The sequence below is a fragment of the Grampus griseus genome (genome assembly GCF_964374135.1).
Source record: "Grampus griseus genome assembly, chromosome: 17".
Taxonomy (NCBI): Eukaryota; Metazoa; Chordata; class Mammalia; order Artiodactyla; family Delphinidae; genus Grampus; species Grampus griseus.
In genome coordinates, this window is record NC_139011.1 from 37518241 (window position 1) to 37541138 (window position 22898).

The window sequence follows — 22898 nt, forward strand, 5'->3', positions numbered from 1 at the left end:
GAAATAGGTCAGGCTGACAGCTTGAGCCAATGAGACAAGAAGGGAGATTGTGGAAGTTCTTTGGAAGAGGAGATTTCTCCTTTTTTTTAGGGAGCTACCAAAAAATAGTGCTTTTCTCCTTTTGGGCGGTCTGTATACAGATATGAAGACTGAACCTTTGGCAGCAATTTAGCCTTAGAATGAAGCTGGCATTGCAGAAGTCAAAACCCAGAGATGGAAAAAGAAGACAAAAATAAATAAATAAACAAAACCTCCCAGTGTCTTTCATGTCAGTATTGAGCCACTAAATCAAAGCAACCCTACAGTCGGCTCTATCTCTGGGTCTTCCATTTAAATGAACCCTTTGTTGTATAAGGCAGTTTGGTCTGGGTCTTCAGTTGCTTGCAATATAAAGAAGCCTGATACAGGGGTATATCAACAGAGATCTAATATTATTTATTTATTTTTCCAAACAGATAGTCAGTTGTGCTCATACAATTTACTGAGTGGTTCATTCTTTGCTCTGTGATATGAAATGTTACTTTATCATAAACATTTCCACATAAAAATCATTCTGTTCTAGGCTCAGTATTCATCACATATATTAATTTAGCTGTTTCTGAATTAATACCATGCTGTTTTAATTACTACAATTTTATCCTATGTTTTGTCGTCCAGTGGGGCAAGTCTTTCTTCATTGTTCTCTTTTTTCCCCCAAAATTTATGAGCTCTTTTTCTGTATTTTCTCTTCTCTTTAAACTTGAGCCTTAGCTTGTTCAATTCTAAAAAATCTTCTCAAGATTAAAAAAAAAAAAAACAAAAAACGAGATTACTCTAAATTTACAAATTAAATCTGGAGGTGATTGTGGCCCTGGCCAACACTTTGACTGTAGCCTTTTGAGAGACTCTGGGCTGGAGGGTCTTGCTAAGCTGCACCTGGATTCCTGACTTACAGAAACTATGAAATAATAATGGGGTAATTTGTTATACAGCAATAGATAACTAATACAGTCAGAAATTAGTAAGTTATGTTTATCTATGTTTTCAATGCTTTTATTCTTGAATTACATTTTAAAAGATAATTTCAGTTTACCAAGCATAAGTCTGTGGTGTTCAGAAGATTCTCTCTTACTCTCCCCCACTTCATTTGTGGCAAATATGAAGAGATAATCCACCTTTGTCAGTGGTGATTTATTAGCAAGGTACCCTTAAGACAATTTTTTCTAATACCTTTGATTAGTTGTTTCAAAAGAGATTATAAAAACCATGGTTATTTTAACCTCTTTCTCAGTGAACACTGAAATTGAAACCATAGCTTAAATGCTTGAGGGAAATTAGCCATGTAAAAGTATTCCATGGGTAATTTTTGTAAAATAACTACTTCATTAAGCAAAAAATTACCTCTTGTAAGAGAATCACTTCCTTTAGAAAGAAATTCAAAAGACAGAGCAAGTTAAAACTTTTAATGGGAAAACCCTGTAGTTTCAGGGTAGGGGCCAAACCTTGTTGTCTATGCCTGGCAACTTAATAAGTAAATGTTGATTGAAAGAATGTTTGATAGGGACAAAAATATTGAAGTTTGAATATTCACAATCTTTCTCCTTCCTGCTTCCCTGGCCCCCTTATGGGAAGGATCCTTCATTTCTTGTCTCCCAGGACTATGTAGTGTTGACCAAGATAAGAAGAGCTAGAAGAGTTATGGAATTGAAGAGAAGGAAGTCAAACTATTCTCTGCAGGAAAGGGCTTGAAGTACCAGCAAAATGAGGGAGAGGAAGGGTGAGTGAGTATAAGAGAGAACAAGGGAGAAGCAATTTGGATAGCTCTCATGAAAATTTAAGGGAGAAAGATGGGTAAAGAAGATTCTTAGGAAGCTGTGCTTTGTTAATGTGTCATATGAGTCCTTCCTCAGCATGTCCATGAGACTGTTCCTGAAAATCTATATCTTTCCAAGCTTTGTGAAGTTGGATTTAAGTTCAGTTTGAATCTATCACATGACTGCCTTAAGGGTGGCTCAATTTTATTCCAACTTCTCTGTAAGTCTTATGGTCCAGTTTTCCAACAGCATTAACTGCTGTCACCACTGCATATCTGTGAAGGAGTAGTCTTCTAGCTTTCCTGGCCTAAAAGTAAGTAAACAATTTTCTTTCTGCTTAATTTAATCAAGACAAATTAGAAATTATTCACAGACCATAGGTAGGAATAAAAAGAAATTTAAAGAAACAAAAATATAAAAAGAGAAATTATGAAAGCATAGCCTTGATTAGTTTATTGACAATAGGTTCCTTATATTAATTTAACTAAAGGTCGACCATGGAAAGGCTTGAAGTCGTGGAGTTTACCAGATTCTTAGTATTGATTTCTTTCTTTTCCTTCACTCTGTCCCCAGGTTTAGTGTCTTAATAAATCATTGCTGTGTTTTGAGAGATCTTTAGCTTGTTCTGGAACTTATATTTGTATATAACAGAAACTGATTTTCTCCTTCTCAGTGACGTATAAGGAGGGTGGGTTTTGTAAAATGGAAGGCATTTTTGTTTTGCTGAGCTCCAGCCCATATCAATTTGAACTACACACTTTTCTGAATGACAGAAATTACAGATAGTTTATTACATACAGATTTGAACCATTATTTTACTCATATGAATATATTCTATATTTTCTAGAATATATATATTCTAGAAAATATATATTCTATATTCTATATTTTCTATTCTCTATATTCTATATTTTCAACCAAACCATATTCTTAGAGCACAAGGACCATATCTTCAAAATATATCTTTTCCTCCATAAGTCCTAGTGATTGTGTAGATAATTATGCATTGAGCTGAAAATGAAATCAGTCTTATTAATCCTTTTTCTGAGTTTACAGTGAGGCCTGAGATTCTTTGCTGTTATTCTCTGTATTAGTCAAGGTCCAATCTGATACAGAAACCACAAGAGACAGAGAGCACATGGTTATTTGAATAGAGAAAGTTTAATGGAAAGAATTTTTAACTATAACAGGGGATTGGAGTAACAAGGGATTGGCTAAGAAGCAAAGAGAACGCTAAAGAATATAGGAATAGCAGTAATCAGCAGCAGTACTTTTCTGGGGCTGAAATGGAGCACCCAAAGAAGAGGCCACCCCCCACCCCAGGTTGAGATGCAAACCTTGTTGGAGAGAGCACAGCTATGTCTCACTGAATGAAGGAGTTGCTCTGGTGCCATGCTAGTGGAAAAAAATCTGCCCTCTGGAACTTTCTGAAAATTTTAGGTTGCTGGGGAAAGCTATTCACGGTGAGGTGTCTCACTGGAGGCACTCTGCAGCCGAAGTGGCCAAAGGAGGGCGAAGTTATGGTGGGGAGGGAAACACTTGGCCCCTGCATGCTGTTGCCTGCATGCACTACCGGAACCCAGGGAAGCAGCCCCTGGGACAGAGCCAATGGAACACACAACAACCAGGAAGGAAAACTCTTTGCTTTTGTAATGTCTCTCCACAGTCCTTTAGTGACAAAGCTTGATTTGTCTTACCACCTGATAAAGAAAAATATTTACTGGACCTAGCTCCATTTTTACAGAGCAGGCAATGAAGGATGAATTTGGAACTGAGTGGAAATAAAATGACAAAAGGTACGCTTACTTTCACTTAACATGGAGTTTATAAATTATCTAGGTCTCTTAAAATTCTTGATGTTTTCTTTGTGTGGAAATCTATTCACTGATTCAGCAAGCATTTATTCAGGGACTGTCACATTCTAGGTACTTATTTTTCGCAGACATTGTAGGCTGTTGCCTAATAAAAATTCCTCCATTCTTTGTTAGTAAAGAATCTCAGTTTTTGTTCTCTCATGCTTCTCCTTGCCATAAGCTTCTGGGAAGGCTGGTCCCAGCCTCAGCTCCAAGCCCACCCCCATGGGGTGAATTGCAATTAGTCTATACAGGTTTTCGTGACACCATTTTCTTTCTCATAGATAAGTCTGTGACATACTTCTGGCCAACAGAATATGAAGGAGAGTCTGTAGAAGGGCTTTTAGAATAGTCTTTTCCACCATCTTAAAAAGTGGTATTCAGAAAGAAATAACCTTCTATTGATGGACATTGTCCTGTCTCCATGTGGTGCCTGAACTGTGACAGCCATCATTTGAGGGGAGGGAAATAGGCCAAGGAGACCCTGTAGTGCACAGTAGGGCAGGAAATAGAAGGAAATTAAAGAATTAATCAAACCTAGAAAGGACATCTCTAGGTTTCTTGTTTTAAAAGTCATTTAGAGGGCTTCCCTGGTGGCGCAGTGGTTGAGAGTCCGCCTGCTGATGCAGGGGACACAGGTTCGTGCCCCGGTCCGGGAAGATCCTACATGCTGCAGAGCGGCTGGGCCCGTGAGCCATGGCTGCTGAGCCTGCACGTCCGGAGCCTGTGCTCCGCAACGGGAGAGGCCACAACAGTGAGAGGCCTGCGTACCGCAAAAAAAAAAAAAAGATACTGTTCTTATTGGGGAATAAGTGAAACAAATAAATGAAATAAAAATTTAAGATTGCTATGATAAAAGAGGATAGTGGTTGAATTGAAATGCAACATGCTAGTTCCAGGATAACTATAAAATTAAGTTAGAAAAGAGAAAACAGATCAAGAGAAAGTGCTTTGTAAAGCTGCCTCTTGAAAGGAAACACTTCCCTGCAAAGAAAAAGTTACATAATGTAATATATTTGAGAGAGCTTTCTCTTTGTCCCAAACTCTTCCAGGTAAGAAAGTTTAACAGTTGTTAATTAGTATTATTTTTCAAATAATTAGAAAATTGAGAAAAAAGAGTAATACAAACTTGTAGTTTCAATAAACAGCAGCAACTAGTATAGCAAGGAAAATTTTTTTAAAAAAATTTTAATATTTTTCTACCTATAAAACATGGCGGTGTATATATTCAGTGACAAGGAATGCACTTTTGTTATTCAGAGGAACTGGGTCCCAAACTGAAGCTTTCTCTCCTATTTCTCTTAGAGCACTCAGTTGGGAATTGTGGTGAGCTGTTCACTAGTATAATTAAAGTGCATACTTGATTTTGATTCTAACTGGAACGGTTGGAAGCAGAAACAGATTATGCTGCTTTCACAGTTAAGTGAAGCTGAGTGACCCTTATCTAAATCTTAGATTTTTCTACAGCTTTTATCTGTTCATGAATTCTGTTGCCTCTCATTTGCAGGTTGAATGATGATTTCTATTCTTTCCTTCTTGGAATCTTCAGGCTGGCTTTCCACAAATTAAAACAGATACTTGAGACAATTTTTTTTTTCCTGAGTAATTCAGGAGAAAAACAATTCCTTTTATTCAGTAACACAGAACACGCCGGGCACACTGGCCTCAGGCCTTAGAACTTACTGTTCCTTTGGCCTGACAGTTCTCTTCCTATAGCAATCTGCATGGCTCTCCCCATACTTCCTCCTAAGTCACCCTCTCATTAAGGCCTTCCCTGGCCACCCTTTCTAAATTTCACCCCTTGTTTCCACTTTATATCCCCTTTCCCCATTTTATTTTTCTTCCTGACCTGTTTTCAGTACCTAACATTATTGATTAGTTACTTATTTGTCTTATTATGTTCCCCTAACTAGAATGTAAACCCTATGAGGGCAGGAATTTTTTGTCTATTTTCTTTACTGATGAATCCCCAGCACTGAGAACAGTGCCTGCATACATAAGTGCTCAGTAAATATATATTGACTGACTTACAGTGGGATAAGGCATGGCTTTGGAGTTACAAAGGCATGAGTTAGAATGCAGATTTTCTGTTTGGCCTAGGGTAATTCCCTCCACCCATCTGAACCTCAGTTTCTTCACCTAAAGCAGGAATAACTACCTAACAAGGCAGTTTTAAGGGTTTAATGAGATAATGTAGGCCAAGTGTCTGATCCCATTGGGGTCATACAACAATTTTTAGCCCTCTCCCTTTCAAACTGAGGGGAGACCGCAGAGATTTATTTTCTGATATTATTCCTCCTCCTTCCACAAGCCTTCTTTATGGGTGTCTCAGTTAGGGTTCCAGTAGGAAACCCTTTTGAAGGTACACTCAAATTAGGGTCATATGAGGAGGGTTGAGGTCTAGGGGAATGTAGAGAATAGAGGAGGAATCTGGGAATTGCAGAGCTGTTACCACCCATAGGCCCAAAGGGACTAGCAGTGTTGGGGATGAGGACAGAGTGAGGGATAGAATGAAATAATTTCAAAGGTTCTTCCTAGCTTTGACATCTTAATGATTGTCTTGTTACTTCCGAACTGTTATTCTGTGGATCTTTAATAAATGCAAATAAGTATAAATTCTGTAATAATCTCTCTTGTTCACAGAATTTGACTTTAGGTTTCAACAATGAATGGTCTTAACAAATTTAAAATAACTAAGTTTGGGGGAGAATATAATGGTTTGAAAATAAATCATGTAAGTTTATTACATAGCAAAACTTAAAATAATGCAAAAAGACTGTTAATAGACAAGTGTAATTTGGATTAATGTTTACAATATTCTCTTCATATTCTTTGCTCGAATCTTCAAAAAACTCTGATACTACATCTTGACAATTTCTGACAAAAACAAGCAAAGTCATTACATAGCAGCTGTGTATGGTCATAAGAAAGATATTTATAGATGAAATTTAAGGTTAAGCGGTACACACACAATATGGATGCAAGGAGGGGTCTAACTGAATACTTTTCCATGCACCATAATTTGTGATAGTTTTGCCAGGTTACCCAGTTGAACAGCTGGTAAGGCCACAGCACACTGAATCTAGTGCATGAGAGATCTCACTGCAGTAATTATTTTCTTTGTAATTAGACCTAATTATTGTGAGGAGTTTGTCCACAATCAAATCAAACAAGAATTTCCAGAAGTATCCCTATTACTGGGGGATGGCTGGGGGAAAACATAACCAATAATTATAATGAGAACTAGGGAGGGGAGCGTGGGCAGTTAGTACTTCAAACGACTGCTCAAGATGTTTGGGAGGTATCCTTGGGAAATCCAGAGAAATGAGTCAAATCAGACTGGGGCAAAAGCAATGAAGGCAAGTGAGGAGCGGCAGCTTTGGGCCACTTCAAAGCAACGTGCCCCAGGCCAGCAGAGAGAGGCTCTGGGTCCTGACTAGGCCTCACCCTCTCGCCCTTCCAGTCCCAGCTCCTTTTTTCCCCTGCACTAGGACCGGCCCCTCCCTCCGCCCTCGGCTCCGCCCACCAGTCACCCTCTCCAGCGCGTGGCTCCGCCCACCCTTCCCCACCCGCAGCCGGAGGCCGGCGGCCGAGGGGCGGGGCGGGCCGGGAGGCGCTGCACTCGCCAGCGGGCGGGGGATCCGCTGCGGAGTTACGGGGAAGTTGGTTGGAGTTCCTGGAGTTTCCTTCTGTGGTTACCCGGGCTCGGCCGGCCGGTGCCCCGGCTCTTTGCCCGCTCCGACCTTCGCCGGCCACCTGGTACCTCCTTCTGCCCCCAGCCGCCATGGAGCAGCCGCCGGCGCCCAAGAGGTAACGAACGCGGGGCGTGGGGAGAAGGAGGGGGGCGGGGGCGGCTAGGCCTGGGGGGGACCGAGACACCTCTCCCAGACTGTGGGGCCCTGAGCCGGGCGCGCCGGGGGTCGCGAGGCGGGTCCGAGTGCCGAGCCGCATCTGTCCGTGGGGCGAGGGGGCCCGAGGGGAGGCCGAGCCTCGCTTCCCCCGCGGCCCGCCGGGCCTGGCGCGGGTGGAGAGTCGGTGGGCAGCGCTGGGCGCCCGGCGGCCGGACTCCTGGGGCGGGTGGAGTTTTCCCTCGTGGCAGGTTCACGAACTGGGAGACGTAAAACTAGGAAATTATTGGGCTGCTTACAACCATGTAGGCTTTCCTGTCAAATGTTTTCCATAATATTGCCTTTTTTTTTTTTTGAGAAAGCGGGTTGTTTATTTACAGTTCAAGGAATTAAATATTAATAGCTACACAGCCTTGTAAAACTTAGTGTGGATATGCTGCACTGACAGGTGTTCCTCTCCCCTTCCTCCGCAAGTTCAAAAGTATTTATGGATGCAAGACAGTAGGAATCTTAAATTAGAACCCCTCTGCCATATAGTTTTTTTTTTTTTTTTTTGGTTTGGTTTTCTTTTAGCATGTAAAAATAGTGATGCTTTGGTATTTACTGTTAGTTTATATTTATTCTTTGTTATATTGGAAGTGTACGAGTACACAGTAGATACTTTTGAACTGGTATTTGAAATGATCGTGTGAAGCTGAATCAAGGCTGTCCATTGATATAAATTCATAATGTGCATTTTCTCCTTAAGAATGAATCAATCAACTGATGCTGGATAAAACATTTAACTTCAGTCTCTCATTTTTAATTTATAAAATAAGTGTACTAATCTCTCTCCCATAGTGCTGTTGTGAAGAGTAAAGAGTGTTTTGATACTTAGAGATCTTTAGATGAAAGGTGGTATATTCAGGAACATGTAATAATTAAAAAGGTAGGAACTTTGTGAGCTGTTGTGAATTGTGTGACTAGACATGTGAGCCTTGAGGTCTGGGAACCATCTGTTCAGGTGAAAAAGGGGGGTTGTGGAGGAGTTTCCAAAAGACACCTGCTGTCAGAGCCCTTGATAGAGTCTTTTCTGGCATTTTAAAATATCCCAATTCTAATATTGATTTGGCACCCAGTTTTAACACTATAGAAGAAAACTGGAATCAGTGTTTCCCCCATCTTGTTTTGGAAGAACTGTAAGGGGCACCTCCAAGATAGTACCATAAGGCCAAGTTGAATAACTCTGAATTGGAGTACAAGTTCTCTGTATTGATTAGCTCTATTCCGAGTTATCAGAGTTTCACTATAGACGTAAGAGAACCCCTGCCTTGCAGGGACATTAGAGAACCTGGAGGGGTTGGGGGAGGGGTGGGTGGTATAATATCACTGTTCCGTGGTGACTTATACCTTCAAAGTGGTGGTTGCACATTTAAGAGAGTTATTTTTAGCTCTCTTCAGAGAGACATGTTCATCCAGGAAGGCATTTCTAAAGAGCAAAAGATATGTGACAATCCCATATATTTGAGTATCTCTTAAAATTTTTTTCATAGCATTTTCTTTTTCATAATATCATTTAATCCTTATAGCAACCCTGCTGAGTAGGTTGGATTACAGACATTAATCCTGTTTTTATAGATGAGGTCACTAGGGGGGTGTGCCACATGGAAGGCTACGACAGAGATAACTGACAGTGAATTTTTGTGTTGCTCCTCTTAATCATTACCCTCTAATAATGAAATATAGCTACCATTTTTTGAGGTCTTACTATTTGCCAGGAATTTTATATATACATTCTTTTACTTTATTGTCTCAAGAAATAGGAATCCTGGCTCTGCAATTTACTATGCTAGTTCTAAATTTAATTTCTTAATCTGTAAAATGTGTTTTGGAGTAAATGAGGTCAGATGTAAAGCACTTAGCACAGTGCTTCATGATATGTTCATTAATGTTAGTTGTTAGTTTATATTTGACTCATTAAATGAAGCTTGGAGAGATTAAATAAATTGGGCAGGTGGAGGAGGTGCCAGAACCCTGGGTCTGATTGGCTGCAAGGGCTGTGCACCCGCTCATTGTGTACAGTGATGCCTCTTTTTGAAACTATGCTTGCTTTCTTAGCATTCCATGGTCACCTCTTTCTATAATCTTCTGGCCCCCTTTGTTCTGTTTTTAATCTGTGTAAGAAGGCCACTTTGCTTTTCTGCTGTGAGTAGCTCTTCCTTAGGGCCCATACATTTTTACATGGTCACATATATGTTGCTGATGCTCAAGTCTGTATGACCAATAGCTGCTTCTCAGTTAGTATTTTTGTTTTTTCTTCGTGTAGAGCCATTCTTTCATTATCCTATTTAGTTTAACATTAGATCCTATCAAATTTTCCATCAAAAAGTCTGTGGATTCATCCCCCCCCTTTCGTTCCCAATACTACTATCTCATTCCAGGGTTTTAAGACCCTCACAGTTGATTTATAGCAGTGCCTTCCAATTGGGCATTGTGGTCCAGTGATTATCAAAAAATTTTAACAGCAGAAACATTTTAACAGCAGAAGGGCTCTCTTTGGAGTAGGGGCAGGGCGCCAGAACCTAGTTGCCAGCGCCTTACCTCCTTCTATTCCCCTTTTGGTGTCCTACAGAACCTCCTAATGATCCATAGAACACTGCTTTAGTTCATCCTGCACATGGCTTCTGATTGTTTTGCTAAAACATCACTTCAGTCATGCTACTCCTTTATTTTTGGATTGATTTTTTTAGTTGACTTAGTACCCAAGGCCCCTATCACTTGATCTCAACCTTAACCCCCAGCCTTTTGTTACTTATCCAAGCTGAATCTGTCCTTCCAAAGTTTCCCTATTGTTCTTTATTTAGGTTATAGGCTGTGGGTACTCTCAGCTTTGCCTTTTTTCATGCTTTTCCTTTAGAAAATTTGTGTTATATTTTTGCTAGTAATCTGTGTTTTATTCAAGACCTGTTTCATGCAGTATCTTATTTGAGTACTTCCTAGCCTAAGATATTTCTTTTTATTCCTAATATGATATCCATTTGAGTATCCATCTTCAAATTGTCCTTTTTTTAATTACAAAATTTTAGACACCCAAAAGATAATGGGGACAAATTTAGTAAATACTTACATATCACTACCCAGCTTAAAATATTCCCAATATAGTTGAAGCCCCCTTAGTATATCTCTTCTCAATTGCATTCCCTCCCCATCCCCCAAAGGGTTGTCACTGTTCTGAGTTGGGTATGTGTCATTCCCATACATGGCTTTATACTTTTAGCCTGTTGTTCATATATATCTGACATAGCATTAGGCCTGGGTGTTAGGCCCAGCTTTGTCACTGACTTTGAAATTTGCTTCTTTGGGTATCATTCTTCTCCTCTGGGAGTTGGAGATTCTAACTGTGCAACCAGATCTGAGAATCTAGTGATTAGATGATCTGTAAGGTCCCTCTTATCCTCGCATTATTGATTTGGTGTCCTCAACAAGGCTTGTGTTAAACATAGGCAGTAGATGTGGTCAGCTATGTCAATAACTTGAGGATCAGAATGGCTTTTAGATTCCCCAGATTTCCTTAATTGTTTGTCACAGAGGTCTTCAGAAATCCTTATTAAAATGAAGTCATTCTGGGAAGGGAAATCCGTTAAATGGTTATTAATTATTAGCATTTTGGTACTTTGAGTTTATCAGATTTCTTTGTAGGGGTAGTACTAGGTGACAGCAAAATGACCACAGAATAGGTAAGTTTTGATAGGTAGAAAGGGAGGTGACCAAACATGGGGTCTTCTCCAAGTAGAACATTCGTAGAAGGGGAGGTGGTTCTCTGTGATAGACAGGTGGGCAGAATGAGAGCGCTGGCTGCTGGAGGGAGGGTAGTTATATACAGTACTAGTCAAAGCGAGTAAAGAAAACCATTATTCGTGAGATATATTTTACCAGATAGGCTTTGTTTCCGTTAGGTTATAGGATAAATTGTTATTTAAAATCTATTAATAGAGGTTTACTTAGAGGACAAGTTGGTTTGGAACGGTGAAAACACTGGAAGGATAATAAGAGAGTAAGCTACTGAAGCATATTTACTCTCGAGATAAGGAGAGTTCTTTTAAAATTTTGTTTATTTTTTAAACTTTTTATTTTATATTGGAGTATAGTCAATTAACAATGTTGTGATAGTTTCAGGTGCACAGCAAAGCGACTCAGCCATATATATACATGTATCCATTCTCCCCCAAACTCCCCTCCCATCCAGGCTGCCACATAACATTGAGCAGAGTTCCCTGTGCTCTACAGTAGGTCCTTGTTGGTTATCCACTTTAAATATAGCAGTGTGTACATGTTGATCCCATACTCCCTGACTATCCCTTCCTCCCATCCTTCCCCCCTGGTAACCATGAGTTCGTTCTCTAAGTCTGTGAGTCTGTTTCTGTTTTGTAAATAAGTTCATTTGTATCATTTCTTTTTAGATTCTGCATATAAGGGGTATCATATGATATTTCTCTTTCTGTCTGACTTCACTCAGTATGACAATCTCTGGGTCCATCCATGTTGCTGCAAATGGCATTATTGCATTCTTTTTAATGGCCGAGTAATATTCCATTGTATATATGTACCACATCTTCTTTATCCATTCCTTTGTTGGTGGACATTTAGGTTGCTTCTATGTCTTGGCTATTGTAAACAGTGCTGCAAAGAACTTTGGGGCGCATGTATCCTTTTGGACAATGTTTTTCTCCAGATATATGCCCAGGAGTGGGATTGCAGGGCCATATGGTAGCTATGATTTTAGCTTTTTGTTTTTTTAAAAAAATTTTATTTAATTATTTATTTTTGGCTGCATTGGGTCCTTGTTGCTGCACACAGGTTTTCTCTAGTGGCGGTGAGTGGGGGCTACTCTTTGTTGCGGTGCACGTGCTTCTCATTGCAGTGGCTTCTCTTGTTGTGGAGCACGGGCCCTAGAGCACGCAGGCTCAGTAGTTGTGACGCACGGGCTTAGTTGCTCCGTGGCATGTGGGATCTTCCCGGACCAGGGCTTGAACCCATGTCCCCTGCATCGGCAGGCGGATTCTTAACCACTGTGCCACCGCGGAAGCCCTGTTTTTAGTTTTTGAAGGAACTCCCATACTGTTCTCCATAGTGGCTGTACCAATTTACATTCCCACCAACAGTGTAGGAGGGTTCCTTTGAGAGTTCTATGATTTAAGCTATAGTTGGATTCTGTGGCAGTTTTTTTTTTTTAATAGTGTAAAGAGGTGGTTAGTTTGGAGAAAGTGAAGTGAAGATCGAAGTCATCATGTTAGGATTACAAAGTGCATTCACACAAATGAAGAGTGAAGGTAAGAAAGCAATCATTTTATAAGGCAAAGTGTTGCTATGAATGAATGGATTATCAGTCAAAAGATAGATTATGGGGCTTCCCTGGTGGCGCAGTGGTTGAGGGTCCGCCTGCCGATGCAGGGGACATGGGTTTGTGCCCCGGTCTGGGAGGATCCCGCATGCCGTGGAGCGGCTGGGCCCGTGAGCCGTGGCTGCTGGGCCTGCGCGTCTGGAGCCTGTGGTCCGCAACGGGAGAGGCCACAACAATGAGAGGCCCGCGTGCCGCAAAAAAAAAAAAAAAAAAAAAAAAGATAGATTATGGAATGAAAAATCCAAGGTAAAGTGACAAAGATACAGAAGGGTAAAGTAGAAGGTATTCATATGTTCCTCAGCATGAAGAGCCCACATCAGTCTGTAGCATCAGTGGCTCTGACCTTAGGCTGGAAATTAGGAACAGAGGTAAAAAGACAACAGGGAAAACTCTCAGGAATTGAGTTGGGTGGGACAAAGCAACAAACCAGATAAGTAGATAGTGGGGTGTCAGGAAAATCCTGAAGATATTGCAGTGAGAAAATAATGGGCTTCATTTTATGTCTGTATGCCTACTTCAGTGTCCTTGGAACGTTACAAAGTAAAATTCTTGTGTGTTTATTATCGGAGAGATTCACTAAGTGGAGAACTCCAGTGGACCTTGAGAAGATGAATTCTTAGAACTCTTAAACAAAAGCAGCGGCCTCAGTGGGTTGGCCCTGGGGAAGCTTCCAACTTCAGTGGCAGGCAAATGGAGGAGGTGTTCTAAGTAATCAGTGAGAGAAGAATCCAGCGAACAGGAGCATCTCTTTGCATTAATGACTTGGTCCCTAAAGCATATCTGTCCTCCCTTTGGCTTTTCTTGGTTAATTTGGGGTGGCACCAGCTCCATTAGAATTGATTTAGGCCCTGTAGATGGGAAAAATCAACTGGCTCTTCCTTCCTAGAGAGAGAGGGAGCATGACAGCATCTGGAGCAGTTCCTGGTGAGCAGTCTTCACTTGTACATTAAGACAGGAGATAAACTCAGTCTTTAGTCAACTCTAGGCAATGATTAACTTATCCATTGTTCTTTAAGGGGCTGAGATATAACATGTATTGGTACAGAAGAATTTGTTAGAAACATAAAGAAAAAGGTAAATGTGTGTTAAACACAGCTAGGTTGAAGTTTGTTTTTCTGAAGTAATCCCAGAAAATTCCAGTGGTCATTCCAGAAATGTGTATTAGTAAAGCTTTAAAAATAATGGGTTTAAATTGAGCACTTCTTGTTTGGTTATAAGGGAGGAAAAGTGCTTAGAATTTATTTTCTCTAGTTTCAAGGAAGTCTCTGTAGAACTAGGGGTACTGTCACTTCAGGCCATCATATATTATGGCTTTCACTGTCTCTTTTTTTTTTTTTAAATATTGATGATGAGACCCAAAAACAGAAGTTTCATGGAATGAACTATGTGTGATGTTCTCTGGTACTTTTCTATTTTCTGTTCTGTTCTAGTTCATTGAAAAATTGCTGGTCATGACCCACCAAGTTATTTTCATGACCTACTAATCAGCTGCGATCCGCAGTTTGAAAAACGTTGTTGGTGTATGTAGTTGTGACAGTGAGGAAATGGATTTCATTTCCAGCACCATTCCTGATGATGGTATTGCCAAAGGAATCCGGAGTGGTATAATTGTAACAAGCTATACATACAATAGAGATATTCTTTTAAGATTCTAAAAAGGGAAGAGGGGAAGGGGAGAGAGGAAACCATTATTTAAAAACTACTGTATTTTGAACACTTTATATATATCCCAATTAAGGTATGGGAAAATGGAAAATGATTATCCATGGTGTCTGACAGAGTTTATAAAGGCAAATATAATACATGAAGATTTCTTTGAGGCAAAGGCTCTTTTGCTTTCTGGTGTAGAATGACCCTGTACACTGGAAATATCCCACTGTAATTACGATGACATCAACTTCTGACTCCCTAACAGCTCCACCCTCTCTATCTACCAGAGGTCTTTAGATTTTTTTCTTCTAAAGTGAAAATTGATACTACCTGATAAGAAATTTTCTTTTTTATTTGTCCCAAGCTGCTTTTTTGTTGTGATTTTATTTGAGTTGCCTCATATGTTAGGGTTACTCTAAGTTCAAGAAGTTTTTTAGCTCATATTGTAGAACAAAGATTCTATATTTGAAATGTCTTATTACAATTGTTTTCTCTACACAGTCTCAAGTTGAATAAATGAAGTAACAAATATGTAAACAGACATGTATAAAAATTAAAAATAAGTCCATTGCTTGCATGCCATGAAATTAAGGTGCAGATTACCTTGAACTTCTTAATAGTACATCAAAGGACATATCTTTAAAAATGACTTTGTAGCAAAATGAGAATTAACAGGAAGCTCTTAGCATTAATGATAATTAATATAGGTGTACATGTGGTAGTACTATATGTGGGTTCTGAATTAGTCTATAGATTTTATATAATACCAGACATCTTAATAAGGAGATAAAATAGAGTAAATTTTTCAGATATGTTGATATAAATATTAGTATCTTGATACACTTATAAGTGGGGAAATCGTTGAGCATATGTGATTCTAAGGATGAGTAGTTTCTGTCATGTATTCAAAATATAGAATGTTATTCTCTGTCTAGATCATCTTTTGTTTTTTAAAAAGCCTTAGCAATTGCTTTCTATATCCCTACTTTAAAAAAAAATTGAAGTATCGTTAATTTACAATATTATGTTAGTTTCGAGTGTACAGCAAAGTGATTCAGTTATATGCACACACACATATTCTTTTTCATATTCTTTTCCATTATAGGTTATTACAAGATATTGAGTATAGTTCTCTGTGCTGTACAGTAGGTCCTTGTTGTTTACCTATTTTACATACAGTAGTGTGTATATATTAATCCCAAACTCCTAATTTATGCCCCCCCATCCCCTTTGGTAACCTTAAGTTTGTTTTCTATGTGTGAGTCCACTTCTGTTTTGTAAATAAGTTCATTTGTATCATTTCTTTAGATTCTACATATAAGTGATATCATATGATATTTGTCTTCACCTGACTTACTTCACTTAATACTATAATTTCTAGATCCATTCATGTTGCTAAAAATGGCATTATTTCATTCTTTTTATGGCTGAGTAATATTCCATTGTGTGTATGTATACTACATCTTCTTTATCCATTCATCTGTTGATGGACTTTTAGGTTGCAGATCATTTTTTCATTTTTAGAATTTTTGGTTTTCTGAAATCATGGGACCTAGAGTTCTGTAATTGGAAAGGAATGCAAATTAAAATTATTTTTGAAATTTAGGTGAACTTTTTACATATTTGAAGCAAGCATAAATTAAAGAGAATAGGCAGTTAATTTCCTTGACTCTTTCTCCCTGGAGCCGCATTATTTTTCCCATTTGCTGGGTTACCCCATTCTCCTGTTTCTTTCTAAAAACTGACTTCTTTTACTCATTGATTATTGCTCATGGCAGCAATTGACTGTCATCCTTGAGTTCATTAATTTGTTCATTTATTCATATATTCAGTAATTGTTAACTACCTTTCAAATGTCAGCTGCTGGGTACATTGTTGAATGAAACAGATGAAATCTTTGCCCTCATAGAACATACACTCCAGTTGGAGCTTGAGCTATGAAGGGTAGAAGTAGTATGTATTGATAGAGAAAAATGGTGGAACCTGCTTCCTGAGAAGGTACTTAAGCTGTGAACATGAGGTTGAGATGTATTCTGTGTGAGTAGCCGGAAAGAGTATTCCAGGAAGAGGGAAAAGCTGTGAGAAGACCTGGAGGTGGGAAAGAGTTTAGTGTGTGGGAGGAGTTGAAATAAGGCCACCGTGGCTGGGTTGTAGAATGGGAGAAGTGGTTGGAGATGAGGTCAGAGAGATGGGCAGGGATTCAATGATTCAGGCCATGGAAAGGAATTTGGATTTAAGTCAGTATAGTGGGCTGTCATTAAAGAGTTTTAAGTGGAATTTTAAGCAGTTGATGTTTTTAAAAGATCATTCTTGTTGCTTTGGGTAGAATAAATTGTAGAGGGTTAGGAATAAAAGCAGGCAAACAAATGAGGAGGCTGTTGCACTTGGTTAGAGATGGTGAAGTCAGTGGAGATGGAGAGAAGTGGACAGATTTCAGTTATGTTTTGGAGTTGGAAATGAAAGACTTACTGATAAATTAGATATGGGGAATGAGGAAGAAGGAATCAATTCTGGCTCCTAGGCTTTGGGTTTGAGCAGCTTGGGGGATGGGGAAAGGCTGGGAGAGGAACAGGTTAGGTATCTATAATCTCTTTCTTAGAATTCCACATTCTCAGGAATGTGAATCTATTCCACCCAAAATGTGATATTAGGTGATTCCCTTAGAAGTGGAAGTGGGTAGGGAGAAAATGATGGGCACTGACTTCCTTTTTCAACCTCTTGTTTTCACCTCATTAGACTAGAGAATGGGAAACAGATTAAGCCTTTGTTAGGTGTTGAATTGTTTGGGTGACCTGTTATTTAAGAAAAATCTTTTTATTGCAAAATAAAACATCAGTAAAAAACAAATGTGTGGTTTGATGAATTACTGTAAGTCAGACACCTTTATAATCACCAATCAGGTTAAGAAACAGAATTTTGCCACCCTCTCAGGAAGCCCCTTCTGAGTGCTCCATCACAATCACAGCCACCTCTTTCCACATGTAACCATTATCCTGACTTCTATAGTAATAACTTAAATGTACCTTGCTAGACACTGTAGGTTAGTCTTGCCGATTAAAAAACAGTATTTATATGAGTTGTCGTTTTTAATCTTTAGGTTGGTCCTCCATCTTTTTTCTTTTCCTTTTCCTGTTGAAGACCCAGGCTGTTTGAATTGTAGTTTTCCACAGCCTGGATTTTGCTGATTGCTTGCTCAAAGCGCAGTTCAGCATGTTCCTTTGTCTTCCATATTTCCTGCAAATGGGCAGCTGGATCCAGAGACTGGATCAGGCTCAAGTCAGTCCCTTAGGCATTATTATAGGTGGTGTTTGGCAAGACTATATGAGACAATGTCTGGTTGCCTCTCTTTTTTGTGATGTTAGCAGCTGTTGATGGTTCATGCTTATTTCTGTTAATTTGTTGGGTGTTGCAAAATGGTGAAATTCTAAATATACCATTTTGTTTTCATTTATTAGTTGGAATGGTTTTATAAAGAGTCACTTTTCTCATCCTCTGGTTACCCAGTGGTATAGTTTGTAAAGGAAAGACGGGATAAATGCTTGATTCTTTCCCTTTATTTACCTGTTTTTAAGATAATCAGTTCCCTGTTTTCCTCCAAAGGGGACCAATTATTTTTTTTCTCTTTTTTAAAATGCCATTATGAGCTGATGGATGTAAACATATTTGTTGGATTTAATCCATTGCAGTTACTTTTGCTGAAGCTCAAAGTGTCCCATCTTTGATCAGTGGGAATCCCTTCAGGAGACAACATGACCTGAGCGGTCTTTTGACAGCTTCTTTGCTCCATGCTGTGATAAGAAATTCAGGGCTCATCTTGACCGTCTTCTGTCCCAGATCGGGAATCAGCCTTTTCCAATAAGCCCTACTTTTAGTGAGAGATGGTATTTCAAGACCTCAACCTGGGCACTAATATGATGTTATTTTAAAATAGTGTTTTTATACATAGAAAATCCTAAAGATGCTACCAGAAAACTACTAGAGCTAATCAATGAATTTGGTAAAGTAGCAGGATACAAAATTAATGCACAGAAATCTCTGGCATTCCTATATACTAATGATGAAAAATCTGAAATGGAAATCAAGAAAACACTCCCATTTACCATTGCAACAAAAAGAATAAAATATCTAGGAATAAAGCTACCTAAGGAGACAAAAGACCTGTATGCAGAAAATTATAAGACACTGATGAAAGAAATTAAAGATGATACAAATAGATGGAGAGATATACCATGTTCTTGGATTGGAAGAATCAACATGTGAAAATGACTCTACTACCCAAAGCAATCTATAGATTCAATGCAATCCCTATCAAACTACCACTGGCATTTTTCACAGAAGTAGAACAAAAAATTTCGCAATTTGTATGGAAACACAAAAGACCCCGAATAGCCAAAGCAATCTTGAGAACGAAAAAAGGAGCTGGAGGAATCAGGCTCCCTGACTTCAGACTATACTACAAAGCTACAGTAATCAAGACAGTATGGTACTGGCACAAAAACAGAAAGATAGGAAACAGGAACAGGATAGAAAGCCCAGAGATAAACCCACGCACATATGGACACCTTATCTTTGATAAAGGAGGCAGGATGTACAGTGGAGAAAGGACAGCCTCTTCAGTAAGTGGTGCTGGGAAAACTGGACAGATACATGTAAAAGTATGAGATTAGATCACTCCCTAACACCATACACAAAAATAAGCTCAAAATGGATTAAAGACCTAAATGTAAGGCCAGACACTATCAAACTCTTAGAGGAAAACAAAGGCAGAACACTCTATGACATAAATCACAGCAAGATCCTTTCTGACCCACCTCCTAGAGTAATGGAAATAAAAACAAAAATAAACAAATGGAACCTAATGAAACTTCAAAGCTTTTGCACAGCAAAGGAAACCATAAACAAGACCAAAAGACAACCCTCAGAATGGGAGAAAATATTTGCAAATGAAACAACTGACAAAGGATTAATCTCCAAAATTTACAAGCAGCTCAATAACTAAAAAACAAACAACCCAATCCAAAAATGGGCAGAAAACCTAAATAGACATTTCTCCAAAGAAGATATACAGACTGCCAACAAACACATGAAAGAATGCTCAACATCATTCATCATTAGAGAAATGCAAATCAAAACTACAATGAGATATCATCTCACACCAGTCAGAATGGCCATCATCAAAAAATCTAGAAACAATAAATGCTGGAGAGGGTGTGGAGAAAAGGGAACCCTCTTGCACTGCTGGTGGGAATGTGAATTGGTTCAGCCACAAATAGAACTACCATATGACCCAGCAATCCCACTACTGGGCATATACCCTGAGAAAACCAAAATTCAAAAAGAGTCATGTACCAAAATGTTCATTGCAGCTCTATTTACAATAGCCCGGAGATGGAAACAACCTAAGTGCCCATCATCGGATGAATGGATAAAGAAGATGTGGCACATATATACAATGGAATATTACTCAGTCATAAAAAGAAACGAAATTGAGCTATTTGTAATGAGGTGGATAGACCTAGAGTCTGTCATACAGAGTGAAGTAAGTCAGAAAGAAAAAGACAAATACCATATGCTAACACGTATATATGGAATTTAAGAAGAAAAAAAATGTCATGAAGAACCTAGGGGTAAGACAGGAATAAAGACACAGACCTACTGGAGAACGGACTTGAGGATATGGGGAGGGGGAAGGGTGAGCTGTGACAGGGCGAGAGAGAGTCATGGACATATACACGCTAACAAACGTAAGGTAGATAGCTAGTGGGAAGCAGCCGCATGGCACAGGGATATCGGCTCGGTGCTTTGTGACCACCTGGAGGGGTGGGATAGGGAGGGTGGGAGGGAGGGAGACGCAAGTGGGAAGAGATATGGGAACATATGTATATGTATAACTGATTCACTTTGTTATGGGGCAGAAACTAACACAGCATTGTAAAGCAATTATACCCCAATAAAGATGTTAAAAAAAATAAATAAAATAAAATAGTGTTTTATTTACAGATAGGAAAACTGACTCATTCTTTCAAACTATGGGCTAATCTATCAAAAATTGTGATGGCACCGGCAGTTTTGCACTTCTTTCCCTGGATAATATCTCTACCATACATTTATGCTTCTAAGTTTGAGTCAGAAATTGGACATATATAGACAAATTCTGTGGTAGAGACTATTTAGAGTGGACTTCTAGTTTTGTGTTCTCCCTATCTTACACTGGTTACCATTTGACCCACTGTTATCCTAATAACCAGCCTCACTTCTTTCCCACCTCTAAATGTTTCAGGTGACCTAGTTTCTTCTTTTCTTAAATGAAAAAGAGAAAATAAAAGAATCCAAGACAGATAACCCTACTAGTGATCTGATCAGATTTCAGGCCTTACTTTTAAGGTAGACCTTTTAGCTTGCCTTGTCTTGCATACATAAAAGTATATCTGTACAAACAAACAAAATTCAAGGGCATCTTGAGGCTGCTTTATAAATCCAGCCCTGGCTAATGAATTGAAAATGAAGCACATCCAAGATATGTTACAACCTTTTAGGTTTGATATTAGCCCCTCATGTTAAGTTTTATTGTGCTTTTGAATAAGTAAAAGGAGATATTTGTCTCAGTGACATAGTTGGTAAATTACACTTGCCACTGTGTCGTATAGCTTTAGAAAGAATTAGTTTTGGTATAATTATTGTATTAAAAGACATTAGGTTGCACTTATAAGTTGATATGTGAATTAGTCTGTCAGTGCAGTCAAATAGCAGCCAGTAAGCATTTTCCAATGATAATATCTATTCAAACATTTTTAATAATTAGTGAGATCTGGATCATAGAGAGAGATTGGAGAGAAACGATTGCTCTGAATAAAATTTATAGTTTATTTAGTTCCTAAGAATTATAAAAAAACAAAGATGAAATTAAGCAATGGAATTTCATAAAAATTCCAGTGGAAATTAAAAATGTATGTACTAGTTAACTCTTGAGAAGAAAGTATTTTGATAATTTTCTTTTCCTTGTAGATTGAGTTTTCCTTCAATGCACTTGAGTCTCGTATACTTCCCAGGTCTTTTTTTTCTTTTTTTTTCTAATAGAAGAGAATTCAAGTACCAGGCCAAGATAAGAAAATGGGATCACCCCACTCCTTTATATACAGACCTTCAGCACTCGATTAGTCAGCTTTAATTAATATTCATAAAACAGTCATGTGATGTGAGACAGTCTCCCAAAATAGTGATATGGTGATAACTTTAAAGATATTCAGCGTCATTGGGAAGTGTGGTGTACCACATAATGGATTTTCCAAATAAATGAAATCAACCACTTCAAGCATTATACTCTTAAAATATTTTAAAAACACTTTTAAAACAACCACCTTTGATGGAAATTCATTTCAGAGGGAGGACACTTGACCCAGTCTTCTGAGACTGATCATTTGCTTTCTTGATTACTTAATATTAATTTAAAATGAATTTTAGTTTATAAAAACCCATTAAGAAGTTAATGGAACTGTTCATAGTCTTAGTTTATAGAAATAGTCAAGTGTGCTATTTTGGTGTGTTAGAAGCTTTGTTGCTGCACATAGCTGGGTTTTTCCCCCTTGAATCCAGTCTTGTGTTTTATTGTCACCCGTCGTTTCTCATTGCTATGCTCCTCTCTAAACTGCTGCTTATCTTAGAAATAATGATCTGACCTAACAGTAGCTCTCCCTTTGCCAAAGTAAAGTACATGCTCTTTGTATCAATTTTTGCTTACCAAAGACCTTTTTCTCTTCTGGGTTCATAGTACATCTTGAAATCATCTTTTGACTAAGAACATTATTGTGCAGTGAAGGAGAGAAAAATTATTCAAACTTTGCTAAATTTCTAAAATTTAATATGAAAATAACCAATTTTTTGCATCAAAAAGGAACAGGATTTTACCCTAAAAATCCCACAAAATTCCCAAGTTAAAACAAATTTCTGTCATTTTGGAGCGTTACTTAGATTTTGAGGACTCATGGTATTACCAGACTGAACTGGTGTTTCAGAGGTGTATTTGTATTCCTGTACAAATACAATAACATTATATTTGTAGTAGTTTATTTTTAAGTTCTGTGGGTGAAGTATTTAAGCTATTTATCTTTCATATAACGACTGAATTTTTTTCTATTAGACAAAGCTGGAATTTAAAAATTTTATTTTTATTTCTTAAAAAAACCCAAACAGGTGAAAATAATCCCAGTTTACAAAAAGCAAAAATTATTTTCACAAAGCACCAAAATCATGAACTATTTCACAGTCTTTTCCCCTTAATTTATTTACAAAGAACCTCAGAAAAATACTGAGAAGTGGCTTCCTATGTGCTGTTGCTGGGTACTTAATCAAACTGCGCTGAGAAATCAAGCAAAAT

At 38.5% G+C, this 22898-nt stretch overlaps 1 protein-coding gene across 1 annotated transcript in view; it reads left to right on the forward strand.

The window, feature by feature from the left end:
- The first annotated feature begins 7307 nt into the window (after positions 1 to 7307).
- Positions 7308 to 22898, forward strand: part of STK3 (serine/threonine kinase 3) — a 322020-nt gene continuing 306429 nt past the window's right edge. Inside the window, exon 1 of the mRNA XM_082675272.1 lies at positions 7308 to 7456. Within this exon, the coding sequence (XP_082531398.1) occupies positions 7431 to 7456 (26 nt within the window). The 5' untranslated portion in view covers positions 7308 to 7430. The remainder of the gene's footprint in view (positions 7457 to 22898) is intronic.